Source organism: Anser anser, assembly GCF_964211835.1.
Source record: "Anser anser genome assembly, chromosome: 2".
NCBI classification, from domain to species: Eukaryota; Metazoa; Chordata; class Aves; order Anseriformes; family Anatidae; genus Anser; species Anser anser.
Window position 1 is genome coordinate 155430336 of NC_139721.1, and position 22400 is coordinate 155452735.

The 22400-nt window shown below is 40.4% G+C and overlaps 1 protein-coding gene across 1 annotated transcript; it reads right to left on the reverse strand.

Annotated features, from left to right (window-relative positions):
* Nucleotides 1-3513: 3513 nt before the first annotated feature.
* LOC310895562 (uncharacterized protein) lies at nt 3514-17215 on the reverse strand (the record flags this gene model as incomplete). The annotated part of the gene is made up of 4 exons (XM_083827030.1): nt 16968-17215; nt 11215-11315; nt 6314-6397; nt 3514-3594 (listed from the first exon to the last, which is right to left on the reverse strand). Exons 1-4 carry the CDS (start codon nt 17101-17103, stop codon nt 3514-3516), a joined length of 402 nt encoding a protein of 133 aa, XP_083683156.1. The 5' UTR covers nt 17104-17215.
* Between the last annotated feature and the right edge of the window lie 5185 nt (nt 17216-22400).

Here is a 22400-nt window from a genome sequence, read left to right on the forward strand (position 1 = left end):
TCTCTATTAGGTGAATATCACACAGAATGCAAGACAAGAATCATCATTATTCTAGAAGTTATTTCCACAATTGAAATTAATTCATTAATCTTCCCTTCCATGTATTATTCTTTTTTGTTCACATCCCACAGAACTGAGATATTTATCTATCATTTTGATTAGCAGCACTCTAACATCAGGTATGTGTGTTTGGAGGAGATGGGAATGCAGCTAGCCTGCCTAACTAGAGGCAACAGAACTTTTAGGGTTAGATAGCACAGAACCAGAAAATCTCCCTTAAAATAACAGCCAGAGTAAGGAGACAAGTTCCTGCATATAAAGTAGTCAAGACAGATAAGCTTTCATCAAGGGAGGAAACAGTCTGCAAAAGAAAGAAGAAAATATCACTTTCCTTTTCCTGAAGGTAGGTAGAGATCCTATTCTGTAAACACCTTAGAAACATGCTGAAGAAAACACATGAATGCACAACATTGAAATACCACTGCATTCATCAACAGGGAAACTAATAGTTGTTTCTACTTGTACAACCTTGTTCCTGTGCTGTACCAGATAGTAGCATATGGAATGGGTTTCAGCAACAAATTGTACAGAAACGTTTTCTGGCTTTGAAAAACTTTCTCTTTTTACTTTTAGGTCAAGTTGAATCATCCTTTCTCATTCTCCAAATTAAAATGGATGGGACAGAGCAAAAATCCTAATGTATAGCTTAAGAAAGGATACAAATTCCTTCCCTCAAGGAAAAAAATAGTGTATGGGAAAGTCATTTTTCAAATGGGGGATGTGTTTCTGTCTGAGAGGAATAATATGAACTTTCAGAAAAATGCAGAGATTTGAGCAGAGCAACTTTGTAATAATAATATCAATTATACAAAAAAAATAAATAGGATAATTATACAAAAAATAATAATAAAAAAACACATGCATATAGAGAGTGCAGTAACAAAATAAATAACACAAGAAATAAAAACATTGCATATTCACCAGTGGGAGCACAAAGAACAGCAAGCTGGTATCACAGATAAAGAGGTTATCCTTAAAACAGAACAGGGTCAAAATCAGCACAGATCTGTAGCATTATGCCTTATTAAGGTTTACGTAAGCATGAGTGACTAGCAAAAGCAGTAAAAGTGATTTTGAGTAGTTATGTAAACCTCAAAAGAATTGTTATCCAGCTGCAGAAGACTGGTAACAAGTTACCAGGTTCAAGTCAATGATGACAGCCATAGATTCAAAAGATGATTTTGACTTGTGGATTTGCCAGCAGACAAGAAGTTATATCTTGACATTAAAAAGTAAAAATTAAAAAAATAAAACTGCCATTCTCTTTGCGGAAAAAAACAGGGTTATAATTTTCATCTTGACATTTCATTGAATTAACCAGGTCAGTTACTACAAGATCTAGACTAAATGCTAAGAAATGGAAATGAGGAAAAAAGATTACAACAAAAATATTGCAGCAGTAGTCCAGAAGCTTTTTGTAACATCATGTACAGAAAATATAACCAGAACATGCATGTTTACATGCCTCTTAGATCTAGAAAACTGCCTCTTTGATCTAGGGAACACTGACTTGATAAAGAAAGAAAAGTACTAGTGAGTGTTTGAGAGTCAGGATCTGCCTTTTGAATTCATGATAAGGAGAACCTCCCCTGTGATTTTAGGAAACCTTGATGAGGAAGCTCTGAGCATCCTTGCCCTCAGTCCCTGGTGGAAGACAAAATATTTGGTTTCAGCTCGGTCTGAAGGAAAAATCTCTCTATGCCTTTTAATTTTATGGAAGCTGGTAAATTTAAAACATGGAATGGGCTTTTTCCTTTTAAGCAACTCAGGCAAGGGTAGGTGAAGGCTACTTTTTCCCCCTATATGCCATATACTATATTTATCAGTAAGTAGCTACAGAATGCACTAACAGCTTGAAGCTCTAAGAAAAGATGTAACAGGTTTTAAAAAAGAGAAATAAAGACAGCCAGCACAGTAAAAACCCAAAAGGTAGATTGCTTGTAAGTACATAATGTGTATTAAATCTGTTTCTAGTTTAGTCAATGGTTTTGAAAGTCCTTCCCAATAAACAGGGAAAAGACTAATGGCACTTGAGAACCAATCCAATTTCCATTGCAGTGCTGTGGAGCCTCCCTTTTGTTTCAGGGAAAAACAAATGGGTTCTCGGGAAAGGGTAAAGCAGCAAAATGAAAGTTGTATAACCCAGTCCGTCCAGGGCAATGTAGGTAGATCTATGCAGGGCCAATGACTCCTCTCAGAAAATCCAGACTAAATTCATTTCACTACCAGGGACACCGAAATTTCTCTAAGTGCTTACCAGTGTGGCAGGGAACAGAAGAGAGCTCCATGATCTCTTCAGTAACAGAGTGATATTTTTCTACGGGAAAGAAGAAAAAGAAAAAAAAAACACATCAGCAGAATTTACAACCCATATGGACTTCAAACCTGGACTGCCAAATGATACAAAAATAGATACCTGGCAGATGAACACTCATTATTCTTCAGCTCTTTGTACATGCAACAAGAAACGTAGAGAACATTGATGCTTGTACAAAATGCTAACAATATTTGGCCATTGTAGTTTTCATGACTGAGCTGTAGTGTGGGGGGACTGGAAGAGGTCCCTAATGCCACCTCCGAGAGGTCTCAGGGAGCAGCAGAACCAGAAGGTTCTGGTTTACTGCTCACTCCCTGCAGAGCCAGCTCAGGTGAGGGGAACACCCAGGAATAATCCAGGCAACACAAAGCACATCAGCCTCTTGGAGCACTTCTGCATGGTGCTCCCACAACAGCACAAAGGCCCTAAGAAGCAAATCACCTTGGAAGACAATGGCTGAAGGAGCCCTTTCTGGTGATGAGAGGTGTTGAGCTGTTTTTCATGACCTTCAGCACAGGTCACTGAGTGTGCTCTCTCCACATGCTCTTGCTTACCAGAGTTGCTGAATGTTATTTTAAACAAAACAAAAACAACAAGGATATCCAGCTGCCAAGACAACCCCAGAGAAGCTTCATGTGCAAAGTACTGTGCTGAAGAGATAATCATTCAAAGCTTAAATTCTTCAGGAACCATGACCTCTTAGCTTTTGCACTTGAGCTGTACAGTAATGCCCACCCTTCACTTGCTCCCACTGAACTTTTGCAGTCTTTTCCTCCAAATCTAAATCAAGTGCTCGCCCTCCAGAGTCTCTCAGAAATCAAAAGCAGGCTGCAGAGCAAAGCCATCGTGTTTTGCTGAGGTTGTACAACTGACAGCTTGCCATCTTCCCAGGAACAGAGGCACAAAACTTTAAAGTACTTTACAAGTGCAAGGCAGCTGCTTCACACGCTTTGATGTCGCTGCTCCGTGTTTCCAGGTGAGCAGGTGTCACATACAGCAGGAAGGGGTGAAATATTGCCTCTGCACACAAGGGGAGCAGCAATATGACATGAGCCACTGTTAAATATTGTCCTGTGATGCAGTTGCTTAGTGCTTGCACACAAGTCTTACCCCTCACACCAGGTTTTGCCTCTCCATCAGTTTCTACACGTCCTTGGCTCCATTTTGCTGTCCAAGTTTAGGAATAACAGCAGGCGAGATTCTTCACAAAGGCTGCTCTTAAATCAGAAAGGGGGAAGATTAGAGGTGAAACAGATTGTCAGGGGTACTTAAATCCAATCTTCCTGCATCCCAGCAGCTGCTAGATAGGGGTATGAAAGCAATCTCTGTTCTTGACCGTTTAACCAACACAGGGCTGGAAGAAACCTATTAATGCTGTTAACAGTAATCATGGAGGGGGTGGTGGATAAAATGATGTGGGATGCCCTTTTCAGTTACCTCCTGACTTAAATCCCAGCCCATTTCTGCACCCTCTCTACGTACAAGCCAGTGGGGTGAGCCTTGTGAAGGGGAAGGTCAGATCCTCAGCCAATCCCTACCTGTAGCTCATGGCTTCCTTCCTCCACTGGCCACAGGGAGACCAAGTACATCCCTCAACAGAAATATACATTTCTTGCCAAAGTTTGGCTTTGGGATGCACCTCACTAACAAAAAGGAACAATTAGGTCAATGCAAAAGAAAGCAAAACACAAAACAGGACAGGTAGATTCAGCCTGGTGGAGCTACAGATTTTTTAAGTACAAGTTAACTTCTTAAGCATTAACTTTATTTTACAAAATCTATATAACTTGCCATAGTCCTGTATGCCTGGACAGCACCAAAAGAAGATGAGAAAGCCTTGGGACAAAGACACAATCACAAGCAAGAAAGCACCCAGATGTGTAATCCCTAAGAGAAAATACATAAGTTGCTCCAAAGTGACTCCATACGGCTAGTGGATGAGGTAAGATCCTGCAAATAAAAGTGAGAAAGCTTCTAGGAAGAGTATAAATGTCTTAAAACCTTTTTAAATGTAAATCTGTCTGTCAGTTGAACAACTTCACCAGATAAGTACTTTGTCTGCTTTCAGGAGGGAGATGTAACCAGCACGGAGGTTGCAGATAATGTTTCCTCCTCTGCAGTTCAGTCACATGTCTTCCCTGGGGAAGAACATCCAGGTTCAGACTGGCTCTTGTTCCTCTAGCAAACGAAATGCAGGACAAATTTTCTGCATTCTTTATATTTGCAGTCATTAGCCTTTTAAATTAGAAGAGGGAGTACTTGAAAGGACACACTCTCAAGTACTTTTCCTGTAGTTCAACTTTGTTTTCTTTTCCTCTTCATAGTTCGCAACAGCCTCTTAGGAGCTTAAAAATAAATGTTGCTTCATTTTCCTACCAAATGTGTCTTTTACCATTTGTCAAACGCTAATTCCCTGCACCCCTTGTGTTACTAATTAAGCTTAAAATTAACATGCAAGTAAACAGCTAGAACCTCGTTTGTGCATCTGCATCATCAGAGATGACAGGAGAAGAAATGTTATGTCAAGTCCCTGTGCTCTTAGTGCATCTCTCAGAGCTCAGCAGTAAAATCAGTGAAGTTTTGAGCCCCGCTATTCCACATGGATAAGTATAAACAACACTAGATCTTCAAGTCAATGATCACTGCTCCTCAGACAAAAGGAAGAGAGAAAGACAGAGAGTGGAAAAGCCCGTGAAAACCTACGAAAAGTTCCACCTGGTATTTGCTTCTCCTGAAAGCTTCCTCCCCTCTCATTGATGTACAAACAGAAAAATATCTACTTCAGGCCAATGCACACAATGGTTGACAAGCAAACACCCTGGAAGGCACAGCTTTTAGTATTGTAGGAAAAGGAGGAGGTTTGAACTGCATCAGAAAGAAAAAAAAAAACCAGGCCATCACGCCCTTTTGTGCATCACAGCTAATGAGCTGTAGTCGTTTAAGCAACTGCGACAGTTTCATGTCCATACAACACTTTCAAGGCACTGAATTTTCCCCTGCTCTTTATGTCATTTTTCTACACATTGAAACATGAAAGTGTTTCTGAATAACAAATTTTGCTACCATTATCTACAGATTTAAGAAAATGTGCCAAGCCCCCAAACAGGAAAAAAGGAGCTCTGTGTCTTACTGTTTTCCTAAATACTTTAATTAGCTGTAAATTTCTTTTAATATATCAGTCTATTATATAAAATAGCAAGTTCAGGTCTGATTGACTTTTGTCACGCATAGAGAAGTCCCATTGGCATCAAACTCTACAATATTGTGAAAGCCACATTTTTTTGGAGACCAGAGAAAATTCCTTTAAATCAGTACAGGAAGGTATTTTTCCCCCTCAAAGGACCCATCTGGAAGTGACAAGATCAAGGCAAATGTCTAAATTTCCTTTACTTAAATGGAGGACACGTATGGACGTGCTGCTTTCCACCAACAAGGCACCTATTTTTAGGCAGGGGAGGCTCACAGAGGAGGTCCCAGGGCTTGTGTCACTGCTGGTGTCCGAAATACAAAGCACTCAGATAGAAACCTGACCTTGAGGTCTCCTTTTCCCCTTTGATAATTATTTCCTCTCACTAAGAGTGGCAACGGCTGTGATTACATGCATGAAGGAAGCATACTAATACAATTGAAATGCTAATGGCTCTAGACAATTTCCAAGAAAGTATTTTCTGCCAGTGAGCAGAGAAAAAACACAGAACAACTCTTGTCTCTCTCAGCCTACCTATAGGAGAGTCCATGAGCTGTTTCAACATCTTAGGCACCATTATCCTCCCCATTGCACCTTTGATTTTATTGGGAAGACACAAGGAGGAGGCACTTCCCACTGTGGATAATGGTGAGGGAATTAAGGTCATGAGTGACATAATCCCTCTGATTAGAAGTCTACTCGAATCTTCTGATTTCTGGGACCGATTACATAAATACTCCTGTTCTTACCTCCTTCCACTGATATATTCTCATTTCACTGGGACCTCTCCACAGGGCAGAGCATTGAGGCAGTGGCTTACAATAGTGGCATTTCTGAAAGAAATAACCTTTTATTAGCAAAGTGCTAGATATGTGACCTACAGTAAGTGCCTCTTTGTATTCTAAATCTTTCAGTAATATTATGTCAGCTAACTGGAGAGGGAGGAGGATGAAAAAGCCCTACATTTTAAATACATTTTTTTCCCCATTTTTAATTAAACTCTTGATCGTTTTCCTTAAATTTGGACTTACACAGGTTCAGCTGTCTCCCAAAGCAAATTTCATATCAGATCCTCCTCACTCTCCCTGCAGTACTTGTGGATTGTAACATCAGAAGAGACCGATTACAACATCAGCTCTTATCTCTTATATCACCCAGCCACAGAATTTCTTGCTGTTATTGAAGACAGTCATGCATCAAAATGAATAATTAGTGTTTGTCTAAAGCATATCCCTTCAGTATTTCACGTTATTTCTTAAGTAAATACAGCCTATTTCGAAAAGCTCTAAGAGCTGTTCTTTATACTAACAGCCCACCAAACCACGTCTCCAAGTTTATATCTCCAGCTGATTTACACCTGTTTTCTGACACGGAGCCATTTCCTTCAGCTCAGAAGGTGGCTTAATGTCTGTCTGGCTACCTAAGTGGCAATTCCATCGCTAATTAGAAAGTACTACTTCCACCTCTCTACATGTCTGGGAAATTAACTGTTTATAACATCTCCTCTGTACAGGACAGATCAGAAAAAAAAATGGCAAAGGTTCTGCAGTTTCCTGCAACTCACATCAGAGGCTGTGGGTGGAAAACACAGTTGCATTTGTGAAGGTGGATGCCTGAAGAGATAAATTCTGCCCTCGTTGTGCAGAATTCAGGATGACAAGGACAGAAAAGTGCTGTTAACAGCCAAGCAAGGCTGGGATTTGAAGCTGTTTCTGCCAAAGTGCAAGCTGACATCCTCCACCTCTACTCAAGAGGTAATGCATACACATGCACATTGCTGTGTCCCCATTTCTATGCAGAGTGCAGAATTTGCCATAACAAGTGGCTGAAACATGACCACTTTCACTTCTGCTCTCAGAAACCAAGTGCCATGTAAGTGCTTACAATTTCTATACCGAGAAGAAAATTTTCTAAAGGTTGCAGTCATGCTGAGCAGGGGTTGAAAGCAATGGCAAATGCAGTTTCTCCATCATCATTTCATTATATACATCAGTGTCAAACAGCTACTGTGTGATAGCATTAGGCTGTACTTCCAAGTCTGTAACAGAGTCCGGGGCATCCAGGACTGACAGCAGAGCTGCTGAGAAGTAGGGAAGTGGTGGTGTAGGGGGAGTGATAGCAGACCTGACAGCCTGGTGTGGAGAGCACCTCCATGAAGTTACAGGAAAACAGAGCCCCATCTCAAAGCCTGGGAAGTAAAATGGGGTCTAAATGGACTTCCGGGGGAAAACCCAACTTTGCCACATACTGAAAGCTACAGGAAAGTCAAGGTGACCAACTCTGAAGAATAAAGGTGATCCAAGCATTCAAAGATGTCTTGTGTACGTGAGCTCAACAGTGGACACAAGGCTGGTTGTGAGGATTTCAGTTGGCGTGGCTGAAATTTCTCAGTTCAGAGATTCTGCTGTGGCTTTGGTTTAGTCCATAGAGAGTGGCCATGTTGGCCTTGTGTCCCACAGAGAGAAAGAATTTCTGAAAGTAGAAGGAAACATACAAGGCAGAATGCAGTAGTGTAATTTCAGACTATAAATAAGGTGCATATTTTGAGTGGGGATTATAAAATAATCATAAAAGTAGCAAAATGCTGGGCTTTGCACCTCAAGAGAGAGCTGAACAAAGGCTGAGTAAATGCTGAAAGCTACCAAAAAGGAAAGAAATTCAGCTCAAAGCATGAAGGGCGGTACAGGAATTTCAGAGCAAGAACATTTGCTCCAGAGGAGGATGCAGCAGACAGTATCCTGAGACTGTAACCCCAGTCCCACTTCCCACATCCAGTGGAAATATCAGAAGGCAGAGGTCATGCAGGCCCTCAGCCCTTCAGCCCTGTGAATTCTCCATGCATCACCTTCCATTAAACAGATCAAATGGGCACAATTTGAAAACCAGGCATACCAAAATATGCCGGCCTCCAACTCTACCGAAAAGGAAATCATGCTGCTCCTATAAAGGTCTCCAGAAGAAAATTGTCATTATATTAGTTTGCTAAATTAATCATTCAGCTTTGCAAGTATGCAGAACAATTCAGTATTGATCTCAGGATTCATTGTGATACACTGACACAGACTGAGATGCTGCAAAACCACTAAGCACAGGTGACTGCTAATATTTCCTCATACTCAGAGTCCAGAAGATACCTGTCATCTCTGACTCATTTAAGCTGAGCTATGGAGATTTCTCTTCACTTACAAGATTGGATACTTCCTTGCTTCCTTCCTGCTGGTTAGATAACCTGTTTTTGCATTGCAATCATATTACTGTATTGTAAGATGGATGGACAAATGCAACGGAGTTTACATGCGTTGTGAGATTTATCAAGACCTTCTCCCCAAACATAATAGAATCTATCCATTAAAATTCAACATTTACATGGACTTATATTTTTAGGCAGGACATGAGGCTAATGTTTCTATTACTTTTTCTGACTGAGTAGAAAGAGTCTTTGCATTCAACAAATATCCCACTACAGTGCTCCCAACCACACATTAGAGCCAAGAATCTGATACCAAAACAAAGCAGAAACATGAGGAAAGCTAATCAAGCTCTTTACATTGTCCATGTTGTGAAAAATGTGCCTATGGAGAACAATGGTATATCTGTGAAGCATAAATGCAGGATAAATACTCACTACTTTAATAATTTAAGGAGTCAGTAGGTCAGGTCTTCAAAGCTAACAAGCACAGAAATTCCAGGAACTTCTGGAGAGTCCCAGAGCCAGACCTGGGAACCACAACATTTCCATAAATGTGATTACTGTGACTCCCCACATAGCTTTCCACACAGATCCAGCCTCTCTGCCCGTCCAAGGCACCTTTTCCTGCCTTACCGCAACAAGCCACCTGATGTAGCAAATTTGGAGGCAGAGCTAGGCACTAATCTCTAATATATGGATGAAAAGGCATTGCTCCCTCTTTATGGAAACAATGCAAGATTATAACATTACTTTAGAAAAAGAAAAAAAAATCCATTTGAACAAAACAACTCTGAAAATTTGAGTTAAGGTGCCTGTGTCCTCTGTCATGTCCCAGACAGGTTATTGTCACTGCAAAATTAAACATGACAGAGCTGGAATGCAAATAGTCTGTTCATTTCATGTGTTTTCCATCCTAGTTATGACAGCTCAGCAATGGGGGAAGAATCCAACAAGAAAGGACAGGAAGAACTGTTTTCTTTATGATCCCTTAGCCATTTCACAGTTAATAAATACATATACGAATTTTTGTTCCTATTCATAAGCCCCCATCTGCTTTTAGAAAAGCGGATACAAAGCCATTAGCCATTAGCTATCAAAAGTGCCAAATGCACCTACCTTTTATATTGCAGCACATTATTTTCCATAGGATAACTGTATCTCACAGTGCTTTCAGTTTCACTAATAGCTGTGGTTGGTTCACTAATCCAATCTGGCCAAAAATGGCACTTTCATATTTCAGTGTAAGTTCAATGGCTTGTGGCAGAACAACTGTGAATAATTCTGCCTTTGCATGAATTTTTATTCCTCTTTTAGAAAGGTAATCAGTTTGCAGTATTCTTTCCTCTTGCCCATCAAATGGAGACTGGTCTTTCGGAGCATTTGACTTTACAAAATAGATTGTAATTAGATAGCTCAGGGATCTTAACAGCTCTCTTACTGCCTTTTTCATTGCCCTCACTTACATCAGCATTACCCCAGCTGCCCTGCACCTCCTCTGTTCTCTGGCCTCTCTCCATTACATTCTTAGCAGGTCCATATTTCAGAACGTGACAAGCAGGGGAAAGAGGATGGGCTGGAGTAACGTACAACAAGCCCCGGTATTGAACATTGCCCATAGAGGTCCATAAATCCCCTTTTTACTCTCTCTCCAGTTCAATTCAGGTATTCTTTTCTACTGGATCAAGTCCAGATCTCCCACTTTTCTCTTTAAAGGTCCTGGTAAAACTGCTTACAACATGATCTCTTCCTGCTGCTTCTCTCATGCCTCTACACTCCACCCAACTTCTATCCTTCTAATACCTGCAGCATAACTGTACTGACCCCATTCAAGCTGATCCCCTGCCTTTGTATTCAGAGCAGTTTCTTGCCCCTAGAGATATGCCTGTGAACATAGTCCCACTTTCTTTTTTTCTCTCCTTTTCCTTCTTCACATGGAGTTTACCAAGATCTCTGCCTTTTCCACATCTGAAATGATTTTGGTTGTGGTTTTGACAGGAGGATTTGAACACATGTACATGTTACTGCCCTTCCATTCCTGCAGAGGCAACACACAGCCTGCAACAAACACAGTGTAATTCAAGTTAATCTGATTTATGGAGGGAGAAGTGAAGCTAAAACACTCTACCTCACATTTGAACCAGGCTAGGAACAGGTTAGCTGACTTTGAGATGTTGTCACTGTCACCCCTCAGTTAATCTGTATGTTTTCCAAATCCCTGTGTTACAGGGCAAGAGTTTTAGGGCAGACTTGTGGGTAATGATTGTTAAAAATCATAAGTGAATTTGAACCCCCAATACCATAATGAAGAAAATGTACTGCCTTGAAGAAAATGTACTGTGACACAGAAAAGGGGCAATTTGGGATGACCAGGATAAGGCCGTGCAGCAACAAGTTACAGGACTCTTTACAAGGAAATGGCCTTTATTTTAATTTCCACGTGTAACTACTGATTATACTTACCTTGTTAGTATTATCCGGGTAATGAATAACCTGTATTGTTCTTCTATTTTGTAATATTGTTCTCATAAACATATGTAGCTTGATGCCTCCATAACACTTCACTGTTAAGATTGAAGAGCAAAGAAAGTTTTGGTGAGATTTAAAAAGTTTTGCTGGGAACTGACTTGACTATATCCAGAGGTAGAACTGCCTCAAGTTCATCTTTGCACAAGCTTTTTAAACCAGCTCCCAGTATAATCTAGTGGAGCAGTTTTATAGTGAAATATCTCTATAATTAATTAATTTTGAATAGCATCTGTACTGGTATAACCTAAGCAAGAGTTGTATTGCTCATACTGCCAGAATTGCAAAAGTAGGAGGTTTTTTTTGGAGGGACGAGGCCTGTATCAGTGATATTTGTAACCCGCTGTTGCTATAATACTTATTTCCACCAACTGTTGGGCAAGCTGTGACCAGTGTTGTACTGACAAAAGTTTCACAGCGTGGTTGTGTTGCAGATGTAATTTTGCCACTACGCAGCTCTAGGGAACAGAATAAATCATGGTAGCACAATCCTGTCCTGATCTATGTAAGTTGTCTGCACTCTGCCAAATAGACATCACTAGAAGCGCCTTGGCCAACAACCACCACTCTTCAGGCCTTACTCTCCCTGAAAGTCAATGAGACCTCAGCTTCAGATTGTCTTTGTGACATCAAAAACTGGGCTTGTCTCCTCTGACATTTGTCAGTTTTGATGGCATTACCTTTATCTTCCTTTCTAAATTTTCTCACAGTTCTATGGTTTAATTAAAAACCAGTAAAAGTGAATCACCAAAGTACTGGGGAGTCATCTCCACATGAACAGTTAGAGCATCCAGGCTCTTTCCAGCTTCCAAGGAGGGAGTCAATGCTGATAAGCTCCCACACAGCCATTCTGCCTAGTTGTTATTAACCCATTTTAACCTTATGTTTAATCTTCCTTTCTCCTGCATTCCTCTTCAACATCGTCATTTCATTTGTTTTCTTAGCAAAAGCAGAAATCCCTCATGAAAAAAAAAAAAGAAAGAAATCTTCAACCCTCAAAAAAGTCAGACAAAATCCATCTGCTCACACTTCCCTGTGCTAATTCCCTGAGTTGCACTGCCAGTATAAACAGATTAAAATGTTCAAAAATGGATCATACTAAGACCAGGAATGTTGAATGGTGGACCAGGCTTTTATTATTATAAAAACAGATAAATAGAAGTGAAAATGAAAAATAAATTGAATTGAGTATAAGCAGTGAAAACGCTTCCAAAGGATTAGCTGAAGACTATTAGCAAAGGTGCCAGGGAAACTGCTTGATTGCTGAGTAATGGCTCTGCAACTACATTTTTCTTACCACTTTTTAATTGTTTACTTTCACTAAAAGAAGTCCTAAAGACCCAAGTCAAGTCTGAGATTCTGTTGTGTCAAATGCTGCTCATTCATAGAGATGGAAATTTCATCCAAAAATACAGTCTATGAAATTGAATCTCAGGAAGGCAGATCATTTACAGACCCATAACTAGATGACACCTGTAAGGGACCTGAATTTAAACCAGTGCTACATTTCATTGCTGAGCCCTTGAGTTGGAGGTTTGGGACATACAAGAGGGATAAAACAGAAAATAAAAAATATCGTTATTCTGTGTCACTGTTACAAATTGGAATATAAATAGGTGAAAATTAAGTAGAAAGAAATCAAAAACCAAAGCTGAAATTTCAGGGCTTTTTCAGTGAAAAGCTGACAGAAGGAATGATAAGTCTGTTTACAATAAGATTTCTGGCAGGTTTTGAAATACGGCTTTTCTCCTGCTCATATCATAGAATACTGCAGAATAAATCAATGTAACCAAAAGAACAAACACCTCCCGTCTGGTCCAACTCAGCAAGACAATAATAATTCATCAAAGGTATAAAAGCACTTCAGGACCCAACACTAATTTTGTATTGATTCAAAGCTACATTTAAAACAGCATGCAATTATCTTCAGATTTGTCCCTTTTAGTCATGGATAACATATGGACAAACACTAGAAAATGTACTATAAAGAAGAGCTTTGCCCTGGGTAGGGGAAGGTGATAGGACCCAGGCCAGAAGCTTCTTACCATCTCCCATTTAAATCCCCCTTTTGCAGAAGGCTTGGCAAAGCTGAGCAGCAAGTTCATCTCAGCTTACGTTCATGTGCCTTGAACTATTTATCATTTTCAGTAAACTGTATGGCTAGGAGATCACAATTTTACGTACTGAGAGCTCCATTAGCTTAGGCTGTCAGTGACACTTCACATTACCCAGTCACTTGTATGTGTAGTTTTTGTCAGAGGTTTCTTATTTGGAGAAGAGCTCCCTAAGAGACATTAATTTCTCTCTTGTTTTTATACACACTGATTTGTTTCTGTTAGCTTTTTAATTGCAGAGGAAAATCTTGAATTTGCTCTGTATATTCATTTGCTATATATATACATACCGGGCTAGAAAATGGCTAAAATTATTTGTCCAGCTTTGATGTCCAGTCCTACATTAAGCAAGTTCTTGATTTTATGAGTAGTAGCAATGCCCTCAAAAGTATGCTCATGCCTGCTTAACAGCCATGATTCATGATGTGGGACTATAAATATCTGTAAGAGATGGATTTTTGTTACCTCTTTAAAAACTCTTTTTGTTGCATGCAATGGTGTTGTAACCAGACAAAGCATCCTGAGGTTTCCTCAACACATGCTCACATACCTGCCAAAAGCTGGTCACTGTCTCTGAGCTCACCTTCAAGAAGAATACATTTGGTGTACATAACAGAAAAAGACTTTTTTTTTGAGTGAAGAGAGACTTAGTGTTTTTCAGGACATGCAAACCACTGCAGTTTAATATATGTTTTGATGTGAAGCATACAAATGGTAACCTGTTCAGAAAATAATGAAATTCATGTTATTTATTCTGTCCAATATTCTCCACATTTCCTGTTGATTTAATCTACCTTTCATTTATCCGGAGCTTGGAATCCAGAATATCTTCAGAAGAAGAGTTTCTGGCCTTCCAGATACTATTTTTTAATTAGTGACTTATTTGAAATGATAAATCTTTATGATTTTTGAATATTATATTTCATAATTACCCTATTTAACACAATAATCAGGAAAAAATGGACTCTGACAGACCTATAGGCTATGTCCCAGCTGAGAATCTGCTGTACTTTAACCATCCCAAGCAATGCTCACATAAGCACTTGTCAAAGACCTCCAGTGACAAAGATTGCTCATCTTTCACACAGCTCTAAAGCTCTTCCAAGACTTTTTCTTAACCTGAATGTATTTCTGACCTGAATCTCCGTTTTTGTGGGTTATGCTGAGTCTTTCTTGCCGAGCTCCCAGAGCACTGTGAAATTCGTACTGCCTATTTTCAGAAGACTTGGGTTGTGTTTTCCTCTTTCTAGAGTTCATCTTCCAGGGTCTCTAAAATTGCTCAGCATTTTCTTCGAATGTCTTAAGAAAACATATATGTAATACTACAGCTGAGATCTAACCTCCACTGACTACAATGTACATGGAATTACTTAAAGTCTCTTGCAAATAACCATTTGTATATACACCTCCCAGCTCTATGGGTTTGCAATAGTATGTGACAGTATGCCAAGGGTCACAAAGATTTTGCAAAAAGACAATGATACATAAAATTAGAATCTCCTACTTTTTCTGGAAAGCTGGAAAAATTTTGCCTCTAGGTTTTGCCAAATTAATTTTCTTTAAACACTGCAATTTTGACCAAAAACAAATATCCAATATTTTCAATTTTCTTGTTATAAATTTCTAAACAATTCCTTTACTAGCTGGTTTGTACACATTAAAGAAGAGTTTCTTCTCCTTGAGGAAAGCTGTCTAGAAGCCCCATCCTTCAGCAAACTCTTCATCCCCCACATAGTTCCATGTAGGACAAGCACTTCTGCTGCAAGCACAAAGCAGACACACTGTTTATCTGTTTCCACTCCCTCTGACTCTGCGAGAATTATAAAACAGGCCAGTTTCTCTGTTGGGACTGAGGCTGTCTTTTTCATTTAGGGTTACACTGGAGACTGCTAATGCACAACGTTTTGCTCCCATAATTAGGTTAGTCAGGAGCATGAAATGAAGTCATACTTCTAGCTGACCAAATTAAGCTTGGCAATAAAATCAACCTTGTAACTATCTTGAGTGCTGAAACCCCTCACCAGGAGATTTGGTGACTCTCTGTTAACATTGCATTCTTACATGTTGCCAGTCAGTGGTTTCTAAAGTTTGAATTCAAATCTCCAGTCTTTCTAGTTTCAAAATGGATGCCAAAGGGTTCCTGATTTAGCCTTTTAAGTCTTTCAGTTATTGTTTAACTGTTCATGGACAATCACCCGCTTTTCTGGTAGGTTATGATGCATAAGAAATCCAATTAGGTGCAATTTGTGGTGCTGCTTTACAAAGCCACCTTTGTGATGGCAGAAACACAGGAAAGCAATTTGAGAAGACTACGAAATAAACCTAGGGCAATGAAAAGGTAAGTCAGACAGCAAAGAAAGTAAGTGGCAATATAATGCATTTGACAAGCAGAAATATCAAAGCTAATAAGGTGCAGCTGTGCAAGGCACAGGAAGCTATGTTTGATTCTGAATCATTTATAAGAAGCCATTCAATTGCCTGTCACCATATTAGCATATTTAAATAGTTTTAATCTGGTGTCATCACTCTGATTAAAATTGCTGACAAGGATGGAAAACAATGAAGAACAGAACTGAGCAGAGCAAATAGTGTGGCTGTAAATGGGCTTACAGAGGCATTAGGATCGGCAACACACCCAGTGCAACAGCAAAACCAGATCTCGAGGGATAAACTCAGGAGGCAAAAATAGAAGAAGCGAGCATGTCTCAAAACCATTTTTACTTTCCCAGTTCACTTTTTGAATTAGATCATAGCTTTAGCAGACGGGGAAAGGGGTAGACACATGCATCATTCAAAAGGCAAAACCTAGAATTACTACTTCTCAAGCAATTTGCTCAGAGGCAGCAATTCTGATAGGTCCTGTACGGTCTCAGATCTGTCAATGAGCAGGGTTAGCTGGCACATCTCTAGTTGTGCCAAAAATAACTGAAGCAGCTCACAAGTGCTCAGAAACATCAGGAGCTTGAAAACTCATAAAACCCTTTTGAAAGTATCTTTTGCCTTAACAATTCTGATTTTTAAAGTTTTCTTAATCTTTTCTTAATCCATGATCTTAAATCTTGGAAACTAGTGGGGACATTTCAATTGCTAACTGAGAATCACAGCAAGTAAGGCTTTAAGGAAAAGCAGCACTACCTCTTGAAGAAATTGAAAGACCTAGAAAGAATTTCCTTCCTGCCTGCCCCGAAGTAATTCAAGCAAAGACTAATTTCAGTTCTTAAGTAGAGTGGTACCGACAAACTTGTTTCCACATTAAGAAACAACTGATATCATGCAGAATCATAGAATCATAGAATATCCCGAGTTGGAAGGGTCCCATAAGGATCATCTAGTCCAACTCTTGGCACCACACAGGTCTGCCCAAAGTTTAGACCATGTGACTAAGTGCACAGTCCAATTGCTTTTTAAATTCAGACAGGGTTGGTGCAGTGACTACGTCCCTGGGGAGCCTGTTCCAGTGTGCGACCACCCTCTCGGTGAAGAATCTCTTCCTGATGTCCAGCCTAAACTTCCCCTGCCGCAGCTTAACACCATTCCCGCGAGTCCTATCACTGGTGTTTACAGCGAATAGGTCACCTGCCTCTCCACTCCCCTTCGCGAGGAAGTTGTAGACCGCAATGAGGTCCCCCCTCAGCCTCCTCTTCTCCAGGCTGAACAGGCCCAGTGCCCTCAGCCGCTCCTCATATGTCTTCCCCTCTAGGCCCTTAACCATCTTTGTCGCCCTCCTCTGGACACTCTCCAACAGTTTAATGTCCTTCTTGTACTGTGGTGCCCAGAACTGCACACAGTACTCGAGGTGAGGCTGGACCAGCGCAGAGTAGAGCGGGACAATCACCTCCCTCGACCGACTAGTGATGCCATGCCTGATGCATCCCAGGATACGGTTGGCCCTCCTGGCTGCCAGGGCACACTGCTGGCTCATATTCAACTTGCTGTCAACCACAACCCCCAGATCCCTCTCTGCGGGGCTGCTCCCCAGCGTCTCATCGCCCAGTCTGTACGGATAGCCAGGGTTGCCCTGTCCCAGGTGCAGGACCCGGCACTTGCCTTTGTTAAACTTCATGTGGTTGGTGATAGCCCAGCTCTCCAGTCTCTCCAGATCTCTCTGCAAGGCCTTTCCACCCTCATCAGAGTCCACAACTCCTCCAAGTTTGGTGTCGTCGGCAAATTTGCTCAAAACACCTTCTAGTCCTACATCCAAATCATTTATAAAGACATTGAAGAGGACTGGCCCTAAAATGGAGCCTTGAGGGACCCCACTAGTGACCATCCGCCAGCCAGATGTGGCCCCATTTACCACAACCCTTTGAGCCCTGCCCGTCAGCCAATTGCTCACCCATCATATGATGGTTTTGTTAAGTTGTATGCTGAACATTTTGTCCAGTAGGATCCTATGGGAAACTGTGTCAAAAGCCTTGCTGAAGTCCAAAAACATCACATCAGCTGGTTTCCCTTGGTCAACTAGATGGGTGATCTTACCATAAAATGCGTGATCTTATCATAAAAGGAAATCAAATTTGTTAGGCAGGACCTACCCCTCATGAACCCATGTTGGCTGAGACCAATGACTGCATTGTCCCCCAGGTGCACCTCAATAACTTCAAGAATCATCTTCTCCATAATTTTACCAGGCACTGACGTGAGACTGACAGGCCCGTAATTGCTAGGTTCTTCTTTCTTACCCTTCTTGAAAATTGAGACAACATTTGCCAGCTCCCAGTCTACTGGGACCTCTCCAGATTCCCAAGATCATTGAAAAATAATTGAGAGAGGTCCCACGATGACATCTCTCAATGAACACTCAGAACAGTGTTCACAGTGTAGCAAAATTTCCTCAGTATTCCTCAATCTCTGCGAAAGTCTATTTTGACCTGCCAGGTTTCTGCAATCCCTCCATTTCGGAGTTTGCAGCAGGAGCAGCTGCTGTTTCTGGAATCCAGGAATCACAGGCACTGGAAGAACTGCTTTCCTGGAGGACTCCCTTCCCTCCAGGCTTTGCTGCCTTAGGCGCTGCACACTAGGAGCACGAAGACATCTGTTTCAGGGACTCCGCCACATCTCTATTTTTTATCATTAAGCACTCCAGAACACTGCAGCATCCCCACATTAAAAGCATAGAGAGGTCCTATCTGCATCCTTAGTCCAAAGTAACTGAAAGTAACCAAAACACTCTAAAACAACCTAAAACCTGCCTTCTTCCAATATAGTATCAATATAGAGAGTCTTTTTTAACAGATATGGGAATTAAGCCCACATAGTAAATTTCAGGCTAGCAACCAGGAGACAATTCTTCCTCTCTTCTTTAGGAGAGAAGGAGAATTCTTCCTCTCTTCTCAAAATCTTAGAGGTTTGACAAAAATCAGGATCTCTTTGCTTGTTCATACCAGGTTGCGATATGGGACGATGTCCCCCAAACTTGGATTCCATCCCTGGGTTGTCCTGCTTATCTCCAGGGCAAACGTCTGGGGCTGGGGCATTCAGATCACACTCAGTGGCTGCTTCTGTCCTCCCCTGTACATTTTGGATCCATCTGTCTTCTTAAATGGCTCAGTGGGAGGGCAAAACAAGCAAAGAGAAACCAACTGATATGTAATCAGTGACAGAAGAAATACGTACAAAAAGAGATCCCCCTTATTCTTCCAGCACTATCTCCCTCTGTATCTTTTTTGCTGAAGCTTTATCCATTCAAAATGACAGAAGGCAATATGTCGCTAAGAACAGAGATGACAATTGCAAACGGTAGGTGTTTTCACTAGAAATTGCCAACACAAATTTTGATTTCTTTCTCCCATGGAGGCCTTTTGAGAAAAAAAAAAAAATGATGCCTTGGAGGCTTTTTGAAAGCTGGAATATTGCAATAAAATATAATGCAGTACAAGGCTATATAAAATTTATGGGGCACCTTTTATGAGAACATCCCAAGGGGCTTCATGTAATAGCTATAAAACAGTAAAACACATCATGGCACAGATTTAATTTTTAAAATGGTAGAATATATATTAATGATTTACCATCATTACTCTTCATTGGAGGTCTAAGAATACTAATAAAATGGTTCTGTCTAAAGTTATTTCAGGTGAAAGACGTTTAATCTCTGAATACGACTCATGTTTTAATAAATTTAATTGGTTGATTAAAACAATACCAGGAAAAAATAATAATAAGATGTGTTTCAGCTAGGAAGAGTTTCTGAGTTATTAGCCACTGTAATTTCTTCACTGTTGCCTCAGGTTACTCAGGTCTACCCCTCCCAAGCTTACAAAAGGACAACTAAACAAATAACATTTGAGTAGCACATGTTGGTCATGTTGAAAATGACCACCCTTTGTGAGGTGGCACCCATTTGCTATCTAACACATCCAAAATACCACTACTAAGGCTAGTACGTAAACAAGAGTCCTGGGAAGAAAGGGAAAGTAAGAAAAGCAATGGAAGATACATAACCCATGATGAAAAACATCAGAAATGTCTTAAGTCACATGTAGGTCTCTCCACTGGTATTTCTATAAATCACTCCTTCTACTCCTCCCTTCACCACCCATATCACCTCACATATTATAAGTGGACTCTAGCTGTGCGGTCCAGAGCTTTCCCTACGCTGTCAACAGAGCCACTGTTTTCTGCTGAAGGTGAGTTTAAGTCCTCACAAAAGAGAACTAGGACCAGAACACTAGCAACAAGACTGAGCTACAGCATCTGCAAAGGGTTGTTTGAAGAAAGAAAAGCCAAGCAGAACGCAACACACAATTAATAGGCTGAATATGTTATGTACTGACCTAAAGAAATAAAAAGTAAAAGAATGGTGTCAGTTTTCTACCTCTTTGATATAGAAAAGAGGTCAAAGCTAGAAAAAAAAAAAAAAAAAAAAAGACAAAAGTGGGAACATCAAGTCAAATGGGACAGAAACAATTAAATGCATTAATGATCATGAAAGCTAAGCAACTCCATTTATCTGTTTCTGTACACTTAAGTTTCACACTAAAGTCACCACCCACCCATGGACTTAAAAGAACATCCCTAGGAATGTGTAAGTATGCAGGGTCTTGAGATATCAAAAAGCAACTTGGGCAAGCCTCTGGGCTAATCCTGTCAGAAAGCTGTCTGTGGGCAGTTATGTTGAAGAAAGAGACGTTTGGTTTTGTTCTAAACTCCAGGGTCCCTTCATTCACCCCACCACTGGAAATGAGCTGAAGGGCCATCACAGGAATTGTCCAGGAGCCACAAGCTCTAATCTTGCAGCAGCTCTCAAGCACCATGGACAAAACCCATATTTACCTGAGAAGCTTCCAGCAACTTTGAAAATCAACACAGAACATAAACACACATCCTTGAATTTGACATAATATTTGACAGAGTATCTGGAAAGACAGAGATATCTTCAACAGAGCATTGCTGAAACTGCTGCAGCTTTAGTCAGGAGGGAAGTGAATGACAGAATTTCCACCTGGACAGCCCTGGTATATAGACCACTGTACAGGAGATCAAAAGTATCACAACAGCCAGACATATCCACTGGCCTGGAGAAGACCTCTTACAGCTACAGCTGACAGTACATGGGAAGCAGGACTGTGTGCAAAGTGTTTTTTCCTTCTCAGAAACTTAATTCATGATGATATTCTGACTCTGTTCACATTCTTCTGGCCACCTGTGTACTGCCTCAGAAAGGGGACATAAAGAGACTCATGCCCTCTGTCCCCAGTCTCCATATAGTGGAAAAGTATTTGTTATTTTGACTGAAAGACACAGCAATGATGAAGCAAGCATCTGTATTCTGCCCCTTCTTCTCCAAAAAGTCTTTAGAAGAAAGCATGCAATGAAGCCTGGCCCGGTGCAAAGACAGATCAGAAATAGTTCTACAATATGATAGATGGACAACCCAGCTAGGCGTACCCCAAGCCATGTTGGTATCTCTCCATTACTCTAGATGGAGTTAGAGAATGTCAAGTCCTTCCTATAAGATAAACAAAAAAGCTTCCAATCCCAGAACTTTGTGTACTGGTCAATAGGGAGGAAAATTCAATCCTTACTGTCACTGAAATCCTTGTGGAGGCCACACAGGTTGAGTGTTCTGTACTGACCAAGGAATTTTACTGGTCAGGCCAACAGGAACAAATCTAGCCTGTAACAGGACTTGTCAGCCAGGTTATCATCTAGCAGGCTTAATAGCTCCGACTGATCTAAAAAGCTGTAAATGAACAAAATCTGTATGTTTTACAAAAACGGGTAGGTAATCAGAGCCCTGCAGTACTGAAATGATAAGCTCAAAGATAAGTTATAGGAGAAAGCTCCTTATTGCTTAATCCTCAGCTCTCAGGCAAGCCAAGCGTAAAATCCTTTAATCAAATCTAATAACCTGGGATAATCTTCAAAGTAATGACTGTAAGGAATAACCCATTCCTGCATTCATTAAATCCTGAGATTTTTTAAAAATTTTTCTTTAGCAGGAATGTTAAAAGTATTCTCAAATGTTGCATTATGCATAACTTCCCACAAGTAATAACAAATATTAAAATACAAAAACATTTGATTACACATTCTGATTGTACTCAAACCTGCATCCTCAACAGCATACAGCTACTTTCTGTGTCTAGGAGCAAATGGCTTGCAAGTGTAACAATATCAAATGCTGAATCTTGATGCTTTTTTCCTGAGAATATCGTCCCAGATGTTAGAAGTATTCATTCCTTATGATTTATTAGAAACAAAATTCTCTCTCTTGTCCTTGCTTCCCCAGAAGTTTTTCAGTTGCCAAACAGCATTTGAAGGCTTTGTGTTCACCTGTATTAGGTAAGCTACAGCTGCATTTTTTTTTTTTCTGGGAAATTCTATCTACAAATATTTTAGAGAAATGAGAGTATACAAGGCTGAAACGTACTGCCTTGTGGACAGTTTTAGTGCCATTGAACACACCAGACTCTGTTTTAAAATAAATTTTTTAAGAGTCTAACAGCCATTTATGCCCCTCTACAATTAGTAGATGATACTCAAGTTAGTCCTAACTCCCTGGCC